At 44.9% G+C, this 23342-nt stretch overlaps 1 protein-coding gene across 2 annotated transcripts; it reads right to left on the bottom strand.

Moving 5' to 3' along the window:
• Positions 1–1130: 1130 nt before the first annotated feature.
• On the bottom strand, positions 1131–18522 carry ROGDI (rogdi atypical leucine zipper). Of its 2 annotated transcripts, XM_081170435.1 has the most exons (11): positions 18286–18502; positions 13095–13166; positions 11930–12012; positions 9662–9716; positions 7422–7502; positions 7199–7294; positions 5934–6032; positions 4163–4276; positions 3396–3445; positions 2659–2785; positions 1131–1977 (listed from the first exon to the last, which is right to left on the bottom strand). In XM_081170435.1, exons 1-11 carry the CDS (start codon positions 18328–18330, stop codon positions 1936–1938), a joined length of 864 nt encoding a protein of 287 aa, XP_081026561.1. In that variant the 5' UTR covers positions 18331–18502; the 3' UTR covers positions 1131–1935. The 2 variants fall into 2 exon arrangements, with proteins under 2 accessions (XP_081026561.1, XP_081026560.1); XM_081170434.1 differs by lacking the exon at positions 1131–1977 and having other exon boundaries at positions 1984–2785; positions 18286–18522.
• Positions 18523–23342: the final 4820 nt, after the last annotated feature.

The following is a 23342-nucleotide window of genomic DNA, read 5'->3' as shown; positions in this document are numbered from 1 at the left end:
CTGTCAACGCGCTGTGATGAAATTTCCTTATTTTGCTGTAAAATGGAGCCTGAATCAGTGTGAAGTCTTTATCCTCCTGGTTTCTTACAGTCAACTGCTAATTGCAGTAATAAAGTCACATGGCTATGATGGGGCAAGCAGCAAGAGAAGCGTTACTGTTCAAGGTTCAGTAGGTTCCAAGGAATGTGCTTTTTGCATGTTGCGGTGAACACATGAATGCCTCCTAATTAGTGTAGTATAGAAGTTGCATTCTGGGTCATCTTGATTTTGAACTGGGCTCTGTAGAGACTCGCCCTACAAACCATTAGCAGAGGGAGCCCCCTCGATTATTTCACTGTCCTGAGAGATTTCAGGGCAGCCCTTAAGCCAGGGCGGTCCAATGTGTAGCCAAAAGGCTGCATGCAGCCCTCGTTGCCTTTTTGGGTGGTCCTCAACAATATTTAAGCCCCCTCCTAAAAAAAATGCCTTCCCAAAGCAGGGTAAGGGAGGCACTGGGCTTTGGGAAGGAGATGTGGGGGTTTTGGCAGTATGCTAGAGTCCTCCTTTCCAAAGCTTAGTTACTTCTTTCCCAGCTTTGAGGAGACACGATGACTCTAGGGCTCTTGCCAGAGCCTTGTGTCTCCTTCCCAAAGCCCGGCACCTCACTTAGCCAGCTCTGAGAAGGCAGAGCGAGGGTGGTGTGTTTGTGTGTTCAACTTTTGCCCTTGCTTCCCTCTTCCCCATGTAATGAGGCAGAGTGCAGCCCATGGGTTCTGTGTCAAAGTACTCTTGCAGCCCACTTGGGCCACCCTGCCCTAAGCCGTGTCATTCCCCGCTACAAAAGTGCAACCTACAACTTCACTGTATAGTTTTTGTCATATGCTGAAGATACACCTCTTTGCCCCGGCCTTTGAGATTTTTAGGATCCTTGCTATTCATCTGATTGAAATATTAAAATTAGTTTAAAACAATTAGCATTCTACATGGTTGAAACCTGTTCTGGTGAAGGGCTGTTAAACAATTTAATAATTAACAACAGGCAGAGTCGAGGCATCCTGTATCAACTTAATACATTTTGACTAACTCCAACTAACTACACATCATTGGGGTCTCCTTCGAAACATAGGTTTGCAACTTCAGCCACACAGCACAACGGTCAGGGATTTTTATTTAACGACAACAGCAGACCAGTTCAAGGAATGATTCATTCAAGTTTAGCAGCAACCGACCACTCTGCCACCAAGACAAACATGTATGTTTTGCATTGCTTAGTGGTAGACGGGCATAGCGATGGCTCAATGGAAGACATGATGGAGGTGGTGCCTCTGGCTATCCACCAAAAGAACATTGTTCCCGACGCCGCTGGGGTTAAATTGTAGAGATGAATCTTCCACATTGGCGCAAGAGATTTGGTGGTGGTGATGGAAGGGACAGCAAACCAAAAATATGACGAGGAAGGAATGGCTCTTTGTGGCCCACCACACACACCAAGTTGGTCCCTCTTGTCATCCCTCCATAACAGTCCAGCCCTAGTTTCATTTTCCCTGTTCACAATCACACCCTTTCCTCTAATGAAGAGAAAGGGGGAGCCTGTGGCCCTCTAAGTCTTGCTAGACTTCAGCTCCCACCAGTCCCAGCCAGCATGGCCAATGGGTCAGAGACAATGGGAGTTGTGACATTTGGAGAGCCACAGACTCCCCCCATTCCCTGCGCTAGCGGGTTGGGATTTGACTAGTGTTCACCAGCTTGGAAAGGAATAGGTGTACTTCTAAAGTGCTAATAAATAATGATACTCGACACATGAGGATGCCAACACTGGGCATGGTGCCTACCCAGCTGCCACCATGAACAGTGGGATCCAGTAAATCTTCACACATACACAGCTTATACAATGATTTCCTCCCGAGAAGAGAGAGAGTGGCTGAAATTGCAAATGGACCACTGTTTGAGGCAGGATCAGTAGAGCTTGTAGTTCCAGTAGCCAGAAAACACAGAGATCTGGAAAATAAGAGGGGGAGAGGTTGTCAGAAGCCGCATCATGCTCATGCCCAAGACATCTGTTTGGCAACCCCCAACCTAAGGTTTCCCATCCCTGCTGTAAAAAGCTAATTGGTGTGGAATCCAAGAATGAGCAGGGAATGAGGATCCTTAATTCAAATCTCACTTTTATCACAAACTTAGTGGTTGTCTAAGCCTCCACATCCCATCCTCCCAAATCTGAAACATGGGGATAATATCAACCTACCTTGACAGGGCTGTTGGTTCATTTTTCCATTGCATTTTACTTGAAATAGGCTTAGCTGTAGCAGTCTAAATGCTCTAAATGTGCTATATTATTGCTAAGGGTTACTATCTATACATCAGCAGGACATATGCTTTTAAGTTTCACACAATCCAATGCTATTTGCCTTGCCCCCAGTGTGTCTCCTTTTTCCACATCAGATACAGAACTAACACTTCACTAAGTATACCAGAAGTAGTCAACGTGGTGCCCTCCACATGCCCACTCAGCCCCAGCTATCATAATTAACGGCCAGGGCTGATGACAGTCCAGCAGCTTCTGTAGGGCATCACACTGGCTGCCACTGCAAAATAGTTTCAACATCCAGCAGCCTCCCCTGGCCCCCAAAAGCAAGGAATGCCCTTTGCCAACCACGTCATCTCTTTCCACCACCCGACCTTGTCCTTCAGCTGCTGGCACAGCTGCAGGGAGACCGTGAAAAAAACGAGGGCATCATTCAGCCAGGGCACGACACACTCCACTTTGTGGACATGGTTCACTTCATATCTTTGGTTGTTGAACTCACTGCAGAGAGAGAGAGAGAGAGAGAGAGAGAGAGAGAGAGAGAGAGAGATAGGCTGGGGCCAGGGAGGTTACACAGACAAGATTCCACCCTGTTCCATCAGGCCTTCTTCACCATAAAGGTAAAGGTACCCCTGACCGTACGGGCCAGTCGTGTCCGACTCTAGGGTTGTGCGCCCATCTCACTTAAGAGGTCAGGGGCCAGCGCTGTCCAGAGACACTTCCGGGTCACGTGGCCAGCGTGACGAAGCTGCTCTGGCGAGCCTGCACCAGCGCAGCACACGGAAACGCCGTTTACCTTCCCGCTAGAAAGCGGTACCTATTCATCTACTTGCACTTTAGGGGTGCTTTTGAACTGCTAGGTGGGCAGGAGCTGGGACCGCAGATGGGAGCTCACCCTGCTGCGGGGATTCGAACCGCCGACCATGCGATCGGCAAGCCCTAGGCGCTGAGGATTTACCCACAGCGCCACCCGCATCTTCACCATAGTGTGATGGTATTTATTCATTTATTTTATTAAATGTGTATACCACCCTATACCTGCAGGTCTCAACATAAAATCACAATATAAAATCACAAAATACACAACTAAAACAAAAACAACCCAACTTACAACATGGCCCCTGGGTTGTGTAGTATGGACCCTCCAGCCGGTCTGAAGTTCTGGGGGAGGAAATAAAAAATTACCACCCATGGATTTTCACAGAAGGAATCAGTTGTTCTGTGTAGATTCCACAAGCTTTCTTTATTATAGAGGCGATGTGAATAGTGTACTTACAATCTCAATATTTTTTCTGCTTCCTTAGAATCTGTTGTCATTTCCTGACTCTTAAATTAGAGAGATATGGTGTTGCCTTTAACTAAGTTCTACCCAAGAGTAGATCCACTGAAAGTAATGGGCATGACTAATTCAGGTCCATTCATTTCAACAGCTCTACTCTGAGTAGAACTTGCTCAGATACAACCCACAAACATTTACCCAGCTAGTCACAGCTTGTGCAATAGTCTTTCACAACACCCCCTTGAAGAAGTGATAGTAAATACAAAGGAGAAAGATGTTAAGCAGCTGCTTCTGGGCCTCATCTACAGTTTTACCAAAACTATCACCAGTGAAGGTCCACCAACACATTTAAAATCAAGGCCCTTGGTCAGACCTACAAATGGCTTATGACCCTCAGCTGTATTAACCATAATATTTTGCCTTTGTTAAGATTTGGAACCGATGCTCTAACGCTGACCTTCTCCCCAAGTGGTAAGGGATGCCTCCTGTGTAGGATTACAGTAGAGTAGACCCCTGCCCTGGGAGCGAGCTGGGGGTTACGGTCTATTTATTTATATTTTAGGAGATTTATAAACAGCCCTTCAGCATTTTCCCGGTACCTTTGTAGAACTGGGTTGCAGAGCATGCAGCTGATAGACAGTCAAGCAGAGCTTATTCAGGTTGATGTAGAAATTGACGAGGATGTCTGGAGGCAGAGCAGGAGTGAACATTTTCTGCCGGGAAAGCAAAACCAGTGTATCATTAAGGTCCTTCATTTCTTACCCATTGAAAATACCAGGTTTCAATACATGCAGGACTGTGAACAAGTATCCCTTGAGGACAGTAGTCTTCATTTTTTTCCTGACCTTTAAATCAAACATGCATTTGGGGACCCATTCCTTGACTTTTTACGATGTATTTCTATGGTGGTGGCGCAGCTGTTATGATCCACCTTAGATCAGATCGTGATTTGGTGGTGGGTTCCAGCTCACCAATTAAGACCAATGCTAGGACAAAGATTCTCAGAGTGTAAAGCAGGTCTCCCTAGAGGGGTCTGAAGTACTGTCAGGAGAAGTAAACATTCCCCTTTAGGCACTGTCACTCAATCACAGGGACAGGAGAGAAACAGAACACCCAGCAGCGGAGCATATACCCGTGCTGCCCAGGGTGGGCACGCTCCCAAGGGGGGCGGGGCACAGAGGGTGCCCTCCCAGGCACGGGATAGCTGCTTGGTGCATGGAGCAGCACGCATGCCCTGCAGCCGGGGACAGAGTGAGCCGCCAATGGCAGACATTAGGCGCACCGCCTACCTGTGACTCCCAAACCTCCTCCAGCTGTCAAAACGAAGGGGGAAGGGAATGCCGCCGGCAACACAGCACACCTCCCCCCCTTTACCCAACGGCTCGGGGTAGGCACCAAATGTCACCCCCCTCAGCGAAGACACCCGGGGTGTTATGCCCCCACTGCATCCCTTTTCCTCCACCCCTGGGAATACCAACCCACCGTTTTACAACCGTTGCATTACTGCTGCAAAGATAGTGATGGATCTTTTTTCTATTCTGAAAGTCCCAGTCTCTCAACTGGGCAAATTCAAATTGGCAGACTGGGCCAAGCCCACTGGCCCATCTGCATCAACATCTTTGGTGTCAACACTGACAGGCTGGCGCTCCCTGACCTAAAGATTTCAGGCGTTAAACAAAGAGCAATGCATCAGGGGCCACCTGTTAATATTAATGAGAGGCAGAGACATCCAGTTAACCAAAACTGCTGCACTCACAAGGGCAAAGAGTCCCTCTGCTCCTATTTGTAACAGTTCTTTTCTGATCACCTGCAGTCACAGGAAACCTTGTGAGCAAAATTTGCCTGCTGCAGCATGCCAGAAGCCCCCGTCTAGCAGCAGCCTCCAGCTCCTTGGGGGGTGGGAAACCTCAGAAGGGGCTACTGCACCTGTCTCCCCCATTGCCAACATTGAACAATTTACCACATCCTGTAAAGTATTACTAGGGAATGGATTTGGTTTCCCTAAGGTTGCATGTTGCAAGCAACATTCTAGTCCTCATGGATGTGCAATTAAAAAAACCCAACGTCCAGGAAATATATTCTCAAAGCTCAGGAGACAAAGGCAACTTTGTAGGCAGGACTTTCAGAGTTTAGAAGGATGGAAGCCAAGGTGGGAGGATGGCTACTACTACTACTTCTTGACTTTTGTAGCCTTGCTGTTGCCAATAACTTAAAACCTAAGCCATTCACACAGTACAGCAGGTTTAATGCAAGTATACACAAAGCTGGACTTTTCTTAGAGCACAACTAAGATTACTCTTAACAGAGATTTGAGTGGGCTGGAGCAGGTGTGTGCTTATCTCTTCCTGAGAGACTGACAAAGGCAGTTACCGTAACACCACTAGAGGCGATTTCTGGCAGAGTCAAAGTAGCTGGAGTGGTGAGCCGATTGCGAGCTCTTGTCAACTGCAGCATCACTGCATCCATCAACTGGTGTGGAGAGAGGAGGAGGAAGGCAGAGAGAGAAACCCGCAATTTTATTTAGACTGATCCAGAGATGTGGCTGAAAAGTCTTAGTCATATGACGCTACTCCAAAATGGCTTTCAGTGTATCAAGAACCAAGCGTAATCCTGGCCTCTCAGGTACCCTGGAGCTTTCTTCATATGCACAAATCATAACTGATGCACAGGGTCAATCAGAAATATTTCGTTTGAGCTTTAGCAAGAAACTGCCCCCAAAACTGCCTTCCTGGATTAGGTCAAAAGTCCCTCTAATCTCCTTGACACCAACTGCCCCATGAGCAGGAGCCCAGGAGAAGGTGGGAAGGAGGCAAAGACCACACCAAGGCCTGCTCTAGCTGGACTATCACCCTTCTTTCCCTTGATGATTCTACCACCAATTGCCCTGTGGGAAGGATCCTGATGACTTTATGTGTGGATATCGTTCACTGGGGTTTTGGAAAATGTGGGCTTCTAAACAGCCTTAGAATAATTTGCATTCTGAAAGGTGGGACTGAAAAATGGTATCAGTAAATAAAGTCTAGTATTCTATTAACAGCTATGGACAGCCAGGATTCTTATAAGCCAGATATCCTACCTCTGAGCATGGAGGCTCTATTTCCTATCTAATCTATCTAAGCCAATGGTCATCATTACACCTTCTATATTAATTTCCCATTACACACGTCTGAAATCTCTTGTGACCTACATGGAAAGGAAGAAAAACCCTTCTATGTAAGGGTAAGTTATGCCTCTGAATACTGGATTGCTGTTGCCTTCATGCCCTGCTTGTCGGCATCTCTGAGTCATTTAATTGGAGGCGAGATGGGCATTTGGCCTGATCCAGCAGGGCCTTTTAAAGTTCTGCTGGTTGCATACTAAGCCAGAGCAGTAGTGCCGTCTAGCCCAGTGCTGTCTGTTCTGGGAGCAGCTCTCCAAAGTCCCAGGTAGATTTCCTTCCCTGTTCTATGACCATTTGCCCTTTAACAAGAGATGCAAAGGACAGAATCTGGGATCAGACGCTTGCTAAACACGTGACCTGCCAGTGCCATCAAGCCACAGCTCTGTCCCACAATTGTTCCAGTTGCAGTTGAAGTGTTTGCTCATCTGGAAAAGTGACTGTTCCCAAGAAGAACGGAAGCAAGCACAATTCTCACCTTGAGGACCTCACATCCTGTCTTGAACTGGTAATTGGCGCCTCTGTTGGTAAGCAGGTAGATCGCTTGGTTGACATGATTCCTTGCATCCTGGATCTGAAAAAAGCACAAAGGGCAGCCCATCAGCATGCTGGGCCAAAGCAGGCAAAAAGGGTTTTGAACTTAGAAGCACACAAAATCTGCACAAATAAGATGCAAGAAGATGGGTTTGCAGTCATCATACCTGCTGGAGTTTCCATTGTTTATCATCCCGGAATGCAAAGTGTAGGAGTTGGTTATTCCTGGGCATTTTTAAGTTAATATCCTAGAAACAGAGAAGGGTGCTGAAGGGTGCATATACACAGCATACATTCATAGCAGTTCCCTACTAATGAAAGTCTAGCAGAGACTACTCTGACCCTCCCACCCTATTTCTGATCATTGAGGTCAGGATGCTGAGTCCTGGAAGTATCAGGTGCTACATTTGTATAGGAGGAACAACAAGCTGGAGAAAGCACCTTTTCTGAGAGGCAAAAAAGATTATTATGTTTGATGCCTATGTGGCATTAGGGTTTAGGATGGACAATCAGATAGCCCATTAATGGCCATTTTCAGCCCCACACTGAATGCATCTGCTAACCAGTAGTTGGTTAACTAGCTTGGGAAAGTCAACAGTGGCTGTCATTACATCAGGTTGCAGAGCAAGGAAGAAGGGTTGTTTTGTTACCTCTAATGAGGAACCTGCTGCATAAACTGTCACCTAGCGGCAGCTGTTCCATCAGGCCACCTGAACTGTTTCTATTCCAGCTAGCCCTCTGGAAGAATTGTAACTTTAAGAGCTGGGGATTGAGCTTCCTTTTCCCCTCCCTTTTCTGTTCCTCTTGTGTGTCACGTCTTTTATTGATCTTTCTATGCTGCTCAAGGCCTTTTTGGCCAAAGAGAGGGGTCAAATTATTTGAATTACTTGATGCCAAGTAAATCACCAGCTCTGTGCAATACCTGGATCACCTTAACCACTGCAGCAAAAACAAGCAAAATCCTCAAATAACCAGTGACCCAGGAAATTAGCTTTCCAGGGGCCTCAGTAACATACTGAAAGGCTGTGCCTGGTTGAACAGTTAACAAACAACCGGGAGTAGAGAAAGATGCAACCCCCCTCCTGGGTCAATCACTGAGAAGCCACAGTTTAGCAGGTAAGGAACTTGAGAAGCTGCAAGTTCTCAAATAGAAATACTATTTCAGGAATTACTGAAGTGGCACCTCCAGGTGCACCTGTGTCTGCAGGGGCTTTGCCTGGCCTCAACAGGGCTCCCTCCCTACAGTTAAGCTTCAAAGCAGCACTCTGTTGTAGCCGGTGGAACAGGTTGTAATATGTGCTTGATTGTGGTGGTTGTGTGTATGTGTGGCGCCCGCAACAGTTTCTCCAGTTTGCAAATGTGCTCCAAAAGGTTGGTGAGCAGTGTTTCCCAAGCTTGGGTCTCCAGCTGTTTTTGGACTACAACTCCCATCCTCAGCTTGCAGGACCAGTGGCCAGGGATGATGGGAATTGTAGTCCCAAAACAGCTGGAGACCCAAGAATGAGAAACACTGATTTGGAGCATGCAGTAGTCCTACAGTTCATGGGGGACACACACACACAAAAAGTCAAATTCCTCTCTTGGATTTATTGTTACCAGCCCCTTTGGGATTAGAGGCCATGTTTATCTGCAATGCAGCAATAGTGAAGTGAGGCCGAAAGAAGTTTGCTTAACCGTCTGGGGAATCTACAACCAGGCCTCAATAACAATCCTAAGAGATCTGCATGGTATGTTGCCTGGCACTGATGGTGTGTTGGCTGCACTGCTGACATGGAAACCAAAAGCAGAAGGAAACCGTTGTGCATGAGCAGCCTGAGCAGCAATACCAGGGCAGGGGTTTCATGGTCCCTGCGGCCTTTGAAAGACAATTCAGCAAGGTAAATGGCAAAGGCTCATGTGAGCAAGTGATACCAGTCAGTTGATTATTTATCTGATTATGGCAGAGGTGCATCTGTGCCATACATTCACAGCATTCTTACACCACTTCAAACAGTTTCAGCTTCCCCCAAATAATTATGGGAGTTGTAGTTTGTTAAGGGCACTGAGAGGTGTTAGGAGACGCCACTATCCCCTTCTTAAGAGCTACAATTTCCAGAGTGGTTTAACAAACAACCTCTCTATTCAGGGTACTGTAGCTCTGGGAGGGGACTAGGAGTATTCTAACGAATCTCAGCACCCTTAACAAACTACAGTTCCCAGGATTTTCGAGGAGAAGCCACAACTGTTTAAACTGCTGTAATAGTACTTAAATGCATAGTGGCCCAAGTGAAAAATAAGCTGGAATTCCCCCAAGAGGAGATCTGCTGACATGCCAAGAGTGTTGGAAGGAGATGAGGTTTTCCTGCCTGGCACCATCAGGGCGGTACCCGTTCCCTACCACGTGAAGCTTGCATGAGCAAATACTCACAGCCTGGCACAAGGCATCTCCCTGAAGTGTCAGGACTCCCTTCACCTGGTCGGTGCTGAAATAAAAGGCAGTGTTGTTAACATGGATAATAAAACGCATCTAATTCTCACGGGTGTTTGGGGATGTATATACGCAAGCAAACACAAATGGTTCAAAGAGCAGGCCACTGCTGTTCAGGGATTATATATTTACAGTTCTAACTTCCTCAGCGGAACCATCAGGAATAGACAGCATAAAGAAAGACTTGTGCTATTTCCTGGTTTTCTCTCAGTTGTCAACATACTGCAAACAGCCTCCTTGTATAATTGCGGAAAGTATGATTGAGCAAAACAAACTCTGTTTGTTATTTAGACATGATCATCTTTGTTTCTGCAACAGGAATGTGACCATAAAATTGGGATTGGTTAAGGATCTGATGACAGGATGCACACTGCTCTCAATAAAGTACCAAGTATGGTGGGTCCTCTGTAGCAGTGCATCATCTTCAAATGGAAGCTGGGAAAAGGATTGGATGGATTGGATGAATTTGGTGGAGGAAGGGGTTCAGCTCCCCACCCCAAAAAAGAGGAGATTCATTGTTTATTAGGATGGGTAGGCAATAAACTTTTACAATGTAATGGCAGGGAAATGTCTCTGTTCTATTTTTAAAAACTTTTATCATGCCAACATACCAAACAGTGGTAGAGACACAGATAACAGACCAGCTCTGCTTTGGCTTAACCCCAATTGACCTGGATGCAGCATCGTTCTGGGGCATTTTGAGGGATGGAAAATATGGCAGCCACCAATAGTGATAACCATGTTTCCTTCCTCTAAAGTGTCCTAAAATGACACTGCATTCAAGTCATTCTGCAGCTACAAAAAAGATGTTCAGGCTGCTGAGAGCAGAACTGTTCTGTTACATGCAGCAGTGCTAACAAAAAAATGGTTAAAGAAGCTGCCCATCCACCCTCACATTGCTTAAGTAAGAGGCCTCCATGATGGCAGCAAATTTTTACTATGTATTACCCCTCACAATCAGAGAAATGGCCAGTTTGCGGTCTTGCGAAATCTGGGAGGGGAGCATTTTGGCACAGTCCTACCTCAAAACTCAATGCTGTTATATCCATAGGCAGAGAAAGAGCAGACAATAGCTAGAGGAAATGGGAGTTCTCTTCATCCCACCCCCTCCCAGCCCGTTTTTGAACATGTGCCTTAGCAGTGGGTTCAGAAGTGTCCATCCACCCACTTGGACATTCAACCCTTTATGGAAACAACAAGGCTGAAGACCAGAGCCAGGGAAGGGACACACATCTTTCTGACTGCTTTGCACCTTTCTAGTGGTCTCCTTTGAAGAATTTAAAACACATCTTCTCCTATACAGCCCTGGGGCTTTAAAAAACAAACAAAGCAAAAAACTGCCTTTGTTACTTATACGTCTTAAGGTGTTGCAATTCAGAATGAGCTTACAATCTAAATAGAGTGAGGAAAATGACCAAAGGCAGGCGGGACAGACAGATGGATCAGTAATGAAGGCAAGCACTGCAATATGAAATTAAAGTTTGGCTACCATTGGGAATGAGGACCAAGGGAGTTAATAAACCTAAGGGTAAGCAGAAAAAGTGATTTTAAATCAGGTGTTCAGAGGGAGACTTGACCCAGCATACACAAGAGGAGGGGCATCTCGGGTCAGGATACAGGATGCAGCTCTCCATGCCCCTCTGTCTAGCGCCCTTGGGATTCTCCCCAGGCCTCACCCCTCATTGTTCTGTACTCTCCTTGAGGGATTTTGTCTGGCCGGAATGTGATAATGACTCTTGCTTGCCTGGATGGAGAGATGTGTATATGGAAACTTCTGCATGGCTGGAATCTAGCCTACTGTACAAATCTGTGGCTCCACCTACTTTTGCATCTGGCACCGCCCACCATGGCCACAGGGCCCTTGGGCTGAAAAAGGTTCTAAGCTCCTAACATACACACTCAGAGAATACATTCCACACAAGGGGAGAAGGCAGCAAAGGAGAATGGATGGAGCTATTGAAGGGCAAGGATGAGAGGGATCATATCAGCTCCAACGCATGCTTCTAATTTAAACTTAATTACACTGACAGAAGCTGAATAGTTTTCTAATCTTGACTCACGGAGGCTTCCTGATGTAAGCTCCCAGGCTTGGCTTCCCCCACACTGGCTGGCCTTAGCCAAGTCCACTTTGCTTCCCTTCCCCTCGATAGCTGCTACAAGGAGACAACAGTTGCAAATCATGTTGCCCATGAAGATCTCCATACGTACTTTGAACTACCCAGAATAAAGTTCTCCTGCTTGATGGGTCCCTCTGAACCGCTCACAGGCAAAGTAAAGCGATGAGAAGCCTCCTGAGCAAGAAAGAAGCAGAGAAGAATGAGTGCCGCAGACACCAGCTGCCTCCCAAAGTTTCTTCTTCTTTTTCTTTTTCTTCTTGGGTTAGAAACTCAGAAAACTGGCAAGACCACTCTGCTTCACACAAACATAAAAACCAATGGTATAACCTACCTCCTGCCTCCACACTTCTCTATTGTTTTTAAATACTTTGAACAGATGCACCAGAGTTTCCTGTTTCTGGGAAATTTATTTCATCTCATGAACTTTAAGTACTTCACGGCTATCTATCTACACACACACACTTCTTGGCTGAGTTAAAAAACCCCACGAGTAATCTTCATTCATCCACCTGAACAGACACAGCATAGCCGCCAAAAGTGGAAGTCTTTCAATCTCTCTCTGAAGTTGTAATTCTGATATCTGGACTGGGGGTGGGGTGAGAAGAGGACAAATCTGCAGTACATAATTTGGGTCCTTTTTTCATCTCTGCTACAAAGCTGGCCTGGCATTTGGCTCTTTGCTGGTGAAATTAGTGCATGGCCGTACTTGTGTACAGTGATACCTTGGGTTAAGAACTTAATTCGTTCTGGAGGTCCGTTCTTAACCTGAAACTGTTCTTAACCTGAGGTATCAATTTAGATAATGGGGCCTCCCACTGCTGCCGCTGCGCCGCCGCTGTGCGATTTCTGTTCCCATGCTGAAGCAAAGTTCTTAACCCGAGGTACTATTTCTGGGTTAGCGGAGTCTGTAACCTGAAGCGTCTGTAACCCGAGGTACCACTGTATTCTGGTATCATCATAAGTAGAGACCAGCATTTGGCAACCTAGTACCTTCCAAATGTTTTGGACTACAACTCCCATCAGGTCCAGCCAGCACAATGCTGGCTGGGGCAGCCAGGAGTTGCGCTCCAAAGCTTATGGAGAGCACTAATTTTTGCCAAAGCCTAATATACCCGAAGCAAACAAAACCCAGAACCCACAGCAAGTTTGAAATTGTTTTGTAGTGGAACAAGAGGCCTGAGAGGTTGCTAGTATGCCCAGAAACTGCTTCAGACAAAGAAACACAGTTGGAAGAAATATCATTTTTTGGTAAATACCTTCAGAATATCTTGCAGCTGCCGTAGGACAGCATGAACCTCCTCTCGTAAAAGCCACTTGAACTCCTCTTCCTGCAGGGAAAGAAAATACATATTAAAACCCCCTGCATTAATACTCCACATTTCTATAATATGATTCACTGAGAACTCCAGTGCTACTCTCCTCTTTGTTCCTCCACTCATAAAATCATAGACTTGTAGAGTTGGAAGGGACCTTAGGAATCATCTAGTCCAACCCCTGCAATGCAGGAATATGCAGTTATCACACGGACGAATCAAACCTGCAACTTTGGCGTTATCTGCACCACCCTCTAACCAACTGAGCTATCCACTCACATCATCACACATAAATGAGTAAGTTCTGCTGAAACTATCCAAAGACATTTAGAATGCTTGTGATCATGCACTTTTAAAACTGAAGATCTTACCCAGGCAGCAAGCTATGCAAGTTAACCAGAACATTTTTATTTAACATTCTTGCAAGTTTCACATGATTTTATTTTGCCTAGAAACTACAGGGTTTGCATTCATATTCAAATCAACACAGAAGTAAAGAGTACACAGGCAATGGCAAAATTGCTTCCTCCTCTCCATTTCCCAAGCACAGAGGGGGATTTCACAAGCTCTTATTGAGTCAGCAAGGCATGGGGTGTTTCCTTAGTTTAGATGGATCAGGTTCTGCTCTGAGAGGGCAGTGCCTCTGCTGTCCTGCTCTCTCTGCTGAGAAAAAGCCACTCTTTGTTAGCCCTACTCAAATTAGAACTGATGGAAAAGACTAAAACATGTCCATTAATCTCAATGGCTCTACCCTTTTTGTTGTTGTTGTTTTTACAGTTTGGTGACCAAAGTGCCACAATTCATAGCTTAGATTTTCTACTGCACAAATTGGGCCATACCGATAGAAATATTTGGAAATCCAACATTTACTTAAATCAGTGGTGTCCAAACTTTTTTCAGAGGGCCAGATTTGATGAAGTGAAGGGCTGTGAGGGCCGACCAAAGGGCTAACCAAAGTTGTTAACCTTTTTTAAGGATTGAAGCTGTTGAGGTTTTTTTTTAGAATTTTACCCCAGGATATAAACTGCCACAGGGGCCGGATTAAAGTGAGTGGCGGGCTGCATTAGGCCCCCGAAACAGACTTTGGACATGCCTGATCTAAATAAATCACCCCTGAGCCTTATAGTTGCAGAGACATGTACATATGGAGCTTCCAGCAAGGCTCAACTTTGAACTCAGCATGCCTCCTAGTCCCTTCCCCATGACTCAAGGTCTTACCACCACTCCTTAATTTATTGACCTGGTTCCGACTCTGACAAAATAAACTGTGGAAACCTCCCCCTCCCCCAACATCTTTCCCTATCATGCAATGACATCTCAATGTCTGTTCCCAAATAATCCTGGAAAGGTTTGGTTCAAAGAGGAAACCAACTATTCACAACACTGACAACAATCCACTTGTTTACACAGGAGTGAATCCAAAAGGACCACATGGCTTCAGATAAACAGAAGCATTGCTGGATCCAGAAGGGGCGGTGGAGCCAGAGTAAAACTATATCCCTAAGGGCACCTTGAACATTCTTCTCCAGCTGTTATGAAGACAAACGAATTCTTTCAGAGTCTCTTGAACCTTGACAGCACCTACACAGCTTTAATAATTAACTTGCATCTATTTCTAAGAGGCTGTCTTCATTTACTTTTAAGGAGAAAGGCACAGGGTAGGAGCCAAATCTTACCTCCCACCACCCAACCATGTTCTTTGGGGAACCTCTTAGGTCCAAACTCTTAGGTTACTCTTCATTTACGCATTTCTACTTGAATACAGATGTCTCCAGATCTTCTGCATTTAACAGCTGATCAGCACCATTGTGTGAAACCCCTAAAAGTGCCCATCTGATACTGAGTTTGCTACAAATACATTTCCCACGCTGGGCATGCACACAGGTTACTTGATGTAGTGTTCCCCACCCGTACAGCAGTCTGTCATGTTTTACAGGTTAAAACTGTACTTCAAGTGTGGAAATGCACCATGAATCACTCCCACTGGGTAAGGGTGAATCTGTTTAGGATCAAGGAGTTCACAAACAAACAAAAAATGCTGCATGTAAACTGAATAACCCTTTGCCACTAAGACAACTTACTCTAGGATGAAGCATTCCTTATGGTGTTGGAGACATTGTGTTATTCAAATGAACACAGTGATATGAACTGAGAACATGCAGCATTGAACTGTTGCTTGAACTAATGTTTAAACAATGCCCCAAGCAATCTGATTAAGGGCCAGAATAGCCTTACTGGCATCAGCAACACATGGGACCTAAACAAATAAATAAATGCTTTGTTTCAGGTCTCAAGTGATAAATGCTGCCAGATTAGATTTATGTATATTTAAGACTCTGGAGAAACTTATAAAGCAGGGATGGGGAACACCAGGCCTGTGGGGCCAATCTTTATTTGGCCCTCAGGAGGCCTTCCACCCCACATGCTCCTTGAGTGCTTTCGCCTAACTGAAATGTGTCCCTAAACTGTGATAACGCTTCTTTGCTTGCCTGGATGGAGGGTGGAGGTGTGTGTGTGGAAAGGTTTGCATGGTGGAATGCAAGGTATGGTACAAAGGCATGATTCACACTTTCAAGGCCCACTTTTGCATCTAGCCCTATCCGCTGGAAAGGAATGCAACCCTCAGACTGAAAAAGGTTCCCTACTCCTGCAGTAAAGTCTTCTATTGATGATAAAGCAAAAGTAAGTATTCTGGCACCTTAATAGATTAACAAATTACTATGGAATAAACTCTAGGCCTGTACAGTTGAAATCAACAATACTGTTGGTGGATCCTAGCATATAGAACCATATGTGCTAAGTTTTCAAGTACTTTAGCCAACCGGCGCAGACATGTGTTTGGTGTCGAAAAAGCGACAGCAATGGTAACTAATGCAGCAGATGAAAACACTGAAGAGTTTGCAGATTCCTGAGAAACCTGAGGCATGTCTCCGACCCTCACAGCTCCAGTTAGGATCAAATCTATCAATCTTAATTTTCATCCGAAACTGCAAAGCAACACACTGGCTATTCAGTGATACTCCACCCCAACAATATACCTTCTTTTACAATAATATCCAAATAGCAAAGTGACACACCTTGCTTCTAATTCAGACCTTTCAGCAACAGATGTGAATGGCATTTAAGAATTCATGAAGAGAATGCAGAAAACCACTGCACCATCCATGTGCCTTACAGAACCAACCAATGATGTTTCATTGTGCTAGAACTGAACTGTCAACAATTTGTGGATGCAGGCTTAAAGTGCAGAACTATGAACACAAACAGAGATTGACAAAATTAGGGAGGGCCATTCCATCAACTCTCCTGGTCAATTCTTGTTAAGTAGATTCTCCACATCCAGAGGCAGTACATCTTTGGACACAATTACAGGAGATCCCAATCATCATGAAACCTTGCTTCTAGGCAGTGGCCTCTGGCTGGCAGTGATGGGAGAGAAAATGCTGGACAAAAGGGGTTATTTGCTCAATTCAATAAGGAGAAGTTGATGTTATTGCTACCTGCTTGGGGAATGCAAGGCAGAGTCTGGGCATATACATGCAGCAGAAGGAAGTGGTAAAGAATCCACAGATGGCAGGATGGACTGTACCTTTTTGGACTGTATGTGTGCAGGGAGTCGTTTTATTTAATGGTCCCATGTCTTTAAAAAATCATTGTAACTAGAACACTAGCCAGCAAGGATCAGGCTGGGCAAGAAGACTTGGCTCTGATGAAGAAGCATTTTAAGACATCAAAGAGGCTTTCAAAAAAGCAAAGACTTCCACATCCTGCAATGTAAAATGCTAGTCATACTATCACCAACTCAAAGGATAAGAGCATCTCTGCTGGTTTGGACAGAAGTCCACCTAGTCTAGCATCATTTCCAACAGCAGAGGCTTGACAACCATATGTCAGGAGTGCTCTGATGGTGTTTCCTGCTTGGCAGGGGGTTGGACTCGATGGCCCTTGTGGTCTATTCCAACTCTATGATTCTATGAACATGTGTCAAACAGAGGTCTCTTGCAGCCCTTCCTGGATAGATTAGGAATCTAAATTGGGACCTTTTGCATGCAAAGCATATGCTGTGCTACTGAGCTACAACCCCTCCCTGCTCCATGCTTTTGCTCTGCCTAACCTACTTCAGAAGACCAAAGAAGCCTGTGGCACACTAAAGCCTAAAAAATCATTATGACATCAGCTTGTGTGGACTACAGTCCACCCCTCCTGTGTAACAGGCACACTTGCACACACACACACACACACACACACACACACACACACACACAATGTTTGGAGGAATCAGAGGGCAAGAAAATGTGGAAAAGACAAGTGCTAGAGACTCAACATCCTCTGGAAATCACAACCTCACAAGTATGCTGTAAGATAAAGTGGGGTGCCTTGCGGGAAGGAACCTTGCCCACCACCCTGAACTCCTTGAAGGAATTGTTAAGCAGGGTGCAAATCTTATCTAACATGAGTGGTTTTCAAATCGTGTCCTGGAGTTCCTTGGAAGTATATCGGGTGATTCTATTCCTCAAAGAGGAGCTCAGCAACAGTGAACAGATTGCCCCTGAAGACAGAATACATCAATTCACAAACTCTTGGGCTGGACTCCTTTAAATGCAGTTTAAATGTGCAGCTGAAACTCTCAGCCCAGTTTTCCCCCGGCAATTCATAGAAAGCAGGGGAAAGAACATCAACAGAGCCTGGCTGCTGGATCAGGCCAATGGCCCATCTGGTCCACCATCCTGCTACCCCAGTGACCAACCAGATGCATCTATAGGGAAGCCCACAAGGAGGACCTGAGTGACAGCACTCTCTCTGTGCTGGCAACATATTTCAGGATGGTGATGATGACGACGATGATAAATATCATTATGAAATAAGGTAATTATAATTTCAGGGGAGGAGGCGGCGCCGGCTCTGCGATGCTGTGGAGTGACGTCACGCACCGCCGATGCCGGCGCGGGTGACGTCACGCACGGCCCCGCTCCACACCGAAGGGGTTGAGCCGAACAGAGCCGCTGTCGGTCCCTCAGGGCTGAACAGAGGCGCCTCGGCTTCTCTCGGCCAAGTGGGAAGGAGACGCCGCCGCCTCCGAACCCAGCAGCAGCTGCAACAGCAACGCGGCCGGCCGCCCCAGCCGCTCTCTCACCAGTACAGCCCTCTCGGCCGCGCTCGCCAGCGCCGCCATCCTCATAGCCGCGCCGCCTCTCGTCCGCCGTTCGCCAGACCCAGATCGATAACCGCCTCACGGAGATGCTCCGCGGACCCGACCGCTTGACTTGAGGCGATGCGTGAAGCGCGGGCTCTTCCCTCCCCTTCGCTCCTTATTGGGCAGGAGCTTCAAGAGAAGGCGTTCTTATTGGCCAGTTCTGAAAGGCCTTGCCTAGACGCCTCCGCGAGGCTCCGCCCACTCCTCGGCTTTTAAATAACCCTAGAGATGGGAGGAGTTTACAACCACTTCCGGTCTGAAAGATTTTTCTCTCTCGGTGCCTTTATATTTATCAATGCCAAATTGGTTTTACCATAGAGGTTGGTGCCAAGGGCTAGAGCGGCATCAACTTGCTTTTTGTGTGTGTGTGCATATATCTATTTATTAATTGCATATTTTAGACACAAGTGGGCATACCCCGGTGCAGAATGCGGCGCAAACTCTTACCGCAGCATACACGCACTCCTCCTTAGACTACCTCTTACAGTTCATGCTTTCTCCTTTCTACCCGAGGATCATATTACATAAAACTGCTTTCCTATGTACATCCCCGGTGACAACTCTGACCTGCAATTTGCATTCCTTCCGAGTAATACCCCTTCCCACCCTCTCACGATATATAAGGGTCTGGTGACTTCTGTTTCAGTGTATCTGAAGAAGTGTGCATGAACACGAAAGCTCATACCAATGAAACTTAGTTGGTCTCTAAGGTGCTACTGGAAGGATTTTTTTTATTTTGTTTCGACTGGGGTCCTTCAGTTTTCACCGGAATTTCAGGGTGATAGTGGTATAAAAACTATATAGTGTGTTTTATCTCTACGTTTTAAAAACTGAAGCCTAGCAACCTGGAAGTCAGGCGACACTCATGTATTTCTGCTTTCCTACCTTTTCCAGCATCTGAGGGTTGTGGCGTCATAGAGCCTAGTGACGTAATAAAGCAGGCTAGTCCGCCCAAGCGTTTTTTGGGTGCGTAGAGGGAGCATTGTGAAAACAACCAAGGGCAGATAATGTGAAATCCACCAATTTTAATGTATATACTATATTAAACTGTATCTAAGGGATATAAAGATAAGAGTACTGTACAATTTTCTTTAGTTTCCAAAGTGCAGTTATGTGCTGGTCAAAACGACATTACTGTATTCACAACCAAGGAGACAGAAAAAACCCTGCTGATGACTGAGCATGCTCAGTAGCCATGGAGTAGTAGTTGACTGTGCTCGAAAACAGCCACAGAAAGGGGAGGGGCATGGAATGGAAAATCCTGAAAAAGACATAGCTGGATAGAACTCGAGCAGGCACGTTCCATCCCGCAATACACCAAATATAATTCAGATTAATATTGTAAACTAACGGGAGTTATCACATCCAGATTATAGCAAGTTTCTTGCTCAATATCTAAAGGGAATTGCCGATGATATGAATGAAGCCAAACTGAGATATCTATTAAATGATGACCCCCTAAGATCACTCACGGTTGCCAGATTCCTGATCAGCGTCCTATCCCTAAAGAAGAGAAACGGACTCCTGTGCGGCTCGGAAAATCCCTTTAAACCATGATCTATGTTTTAGGATGTAACTAGGTGAATCACCATTGATGTCTTTTATTAATTTATGAGCAGAGGGTGATGTTTATGTTATAAATTTATTGTAATGTATGATGTTGGTCCTTTTTTTTGTTCTGCTTTGGTTCTTGTCTGTTTTTTGTAAGTTTTGATGGTTTTAAATTTGGAGGTTCAAGTACATTATGTTGGTATGGGAAACTGTCGTGTGACGGGCCAATGGCCGTAATAAAGATCAATCCAATCCAATCCAATTCATCCAGATTATAAACCACATAGCACTTCTTTGATTGGCATTATGTTCCCAGTGAAATAGTTACCATAAATTCTTCAGCTTGCGCTTTCCTTCTGTTTATATCCCACCTTTCTTTCCCAAGGTTGGGAGATAGTGACTGGCCCAATGTTACCCAAATTAGTTTTATGGTTGAGAAGGTACCTGCATCAAAGATCTCCATATAACCACAACGGCAAGCAACTTTCATTCCCAATGCTATTTGAAATAGAAAGTTATGTTTACTGACATGATTTATCATACTGTGAAGTTATTTTTCTATAGTGTATAGCAGAAATCCGCTTCCAAAGACTTCCCCTTTGAAGCAGTTTAGTTTTTCAGGGAAATGGATACTCTCAATCTTGTAGTATTAAACAAGTTGATGTTTAATACTAAAGATAAACAAGTTGTATGCCTAAACAGAACCCCCATATTTAAATATTTACACAAAACAAAACTTTGTGCTAAAGCTGGCCTCTTCCAGTTCAAAACGTATCCAACCTGTTTGGGTAGCAATGTCTTAAAGGAGGGAGAACAGGAAATTCTTGCTTCCTACTTTGCTACAGCACACAAAAATCATTGTGTAGCCAAACAGACATATGCATTAACAATCCCAAAAGCCAAAGGTAGGCAATTCTTCTCATTAGGATCAACTAGCCAAGTCATTTTATTATGGTCAATAACCAGTATCAAGACAAAGATACCAATTACAAAATTATAAAACTCCAGACAAAATAAGATGTAAAATCACATATAAACAAGCAGTTCTAGGTTGTCGTTTATATCAGAAAGGAATCCTTCTGATCTAGGGATATCCATCGTAGAACCCACTAAAACACCAGAATTTCATGTCCTCCTGAACTCTTTTGGCTTAAGAACCCCCAAGGTAGAAAGCAGCCTGCAGCTAGAAACAGAAGGGGAAGGGCCATAGCTCAGAGTATAGTATCAACTTTGCATGCAGCAGGTCTCAGGTTCAATCTCCAGGTAGGGCTGGGAGGGAATCTCATTTGAAACGCCAGAGAGCCACCACTAGTCAGTGCAGACAGTATTGTGGTAAGATGCTCTGGTGATCTCACTCCATATAAGGCAGCTTCCTTTGAAAAAGAGCACCTGCCGTGTCTAGAGCAAAACTGTTGTCTGTCACTGTTGAATGACACTGCTAGATTGCTCTTTTAAGTCCTTCAAGCCTAGTTCTGTATACTCTGACTGGCAGAGGCTCTCCAGAGTGTCTCTCCCCAGCACTACCTGGAGATTTCAGGGATTGAACCTGGGACTTTCGGCATGCAAAGCTGATACTCTTAACATTATTCAGAAAACACAGCAGTTCTAGAGCTGACAGAGGAAAAAAAAGAGTAGGAAAATGGAAACAACTTTAACTGGGTTGTCTTGCAACAGACAGGAAGAAAAACTGCCTGTCATTATGGGATCTGAGTGTATAAAAGTGTGACGTGTATCTTCAGTTTTAATACAGGGAAAACATAACATTGTGCTCTATGAATCAAAAGTAAGGGGAATGTTAGGCTTAACATATTTCTTTTGATTTAATGGCTGGTGAAGGAGAGAAAAGAGAATATTGGTGGGGAGAGCTTAGAAACAGACAAGTAACATTGTGTTACCAAGAAAGGTTTTATTTCCTTTTGCCAGTAGCTTTGTTAATTGCACAAGAAAAAAAATCATTTCTTCTGTTTTTGCCATTTAATCATCACCACACATCCTATTCTGAATGACAAACGTTAATTAAAAACAAGGCAAAAAATTAAAAAAAATTCACAACCTTAATTAACTATAGATCGGTCATTGAAGGAGAGGGAATTAAAAGAAAACTGCTTTTTCTTACAAGCTTTCCACAAGTGTCACATTTTTTTTCTCTTTAAAAAGGAAGGATCCAAAATAAAAAGCAATTGCTAAAACAGAAATCCCCATTAAAAAGTAACTTTACAGTATTGTCAACAATATTAAGACAACAATGACCAAGCCAGTTCAATCACACAGTCTTGTAGTCCAAGCTTCCCCTCCTGCAACATCAACAGCTGGAATCTGAAGGGACCCACAAAAAAAGGATTTTGGAGAAATTGGCTCCTGAAGGTGAGAAACTGAATAGAATGTATAGCGAGTCTTGCGGCCCCTTAAAAAAACCACCACAAATATATTGTGGCATAAAACCTGTGGGCCATAGCACACTTCTGACCCGTGAAAGTTTATGCCACAATAAAAGCTTTAAGGCACCACAACTCGCTCCCATTTTGCTGCAAGAAATGAAGGAGACTATTCTTCTGAAGTGGCATTTGAGACTGCAGAGTGCTCGGCCCACCCTTGGCTTCTATCTGAGAGTGTTCTCGGCTGTTCTTGGTTTATCAGTAACTGTAGAGTCCTGCAGGAAGAACCACACCCGCTAGCAGATCTTTATTCTCCTTGCCAAAGAAGCCACAAGATAGGCCTTCAATACAAGGGGTTACAGTTCTCTGTTACTCCTACACCCAGCCTAGTTTGGATTTTTCGCTCCAAGGCAAAATAAAGTGTACTGAAGTCTGCTGTTTCTGTTTACACCTTTTAAAGTTTTCTGAAGACAGTCTTTATCACAAGATTAAGAAATCCTCCCCACACACCCTGGACCTCTTTGGGATAGTATCTTAAGATCCTTGCAACTACTTCTATCATTTATAATTCACGCTATGTGAAGACTGCAAAGTATGTCCTCCAAAATTAAACTGCTCTTTCTGCAAGATCCTAAGCTGTCCTAGCAGAATCCAACAGGGAATCCATAAACTCACAACTGTTGTGTGCTCATTTCCACCGCTCATCAAGATAAAATTTCAGCACAGGGCACAGTAGCAGTCTCTGATGGCTATCTATGGCCAGAGATCACACAAGCAGGAATGGAAGACCCTAGGGAGAGAAGGCTTCCTCAACCTGGTACTCTCCAGAAGATTTTGACTAATTTCCATCATGATGGCTGGAGCTGATGGGAGCTGTAGTGCAAAACACCAGGAAGGCATCAGTTTGAGGAAGGCTGCACCAGAGGAACACTTAACTGGTTCTGTTTCCTTTCCCAGGCCGACTGCTAAAATACCACAGAAGTAACAAGCAACTAGAGGAGTGTGGCTTTCGTTTTTGTACTGGATCTACAAACGTGAAGGTCCTGATCAAGGTAACGTCCTGGTCCATGT

The sequence above is a fragment of the Podarcis bocagei genome (genome assembly GCF_964188305.1).
Source record: "Podarcis bocagei genome assembly, chromosome: 14".
Classification (NCBI taxonomy): Eukaryota; Metazoa; Chordata; class Lepidosauria; order Squamata; family Lacertidae; genus Podarcis; species Podarcis bocagei.
The sequence above is the reverse complement of the archived record's forward strand: the minus strand, read 5'-3'. Positions and strand labels throughout refer to the sequence as shown.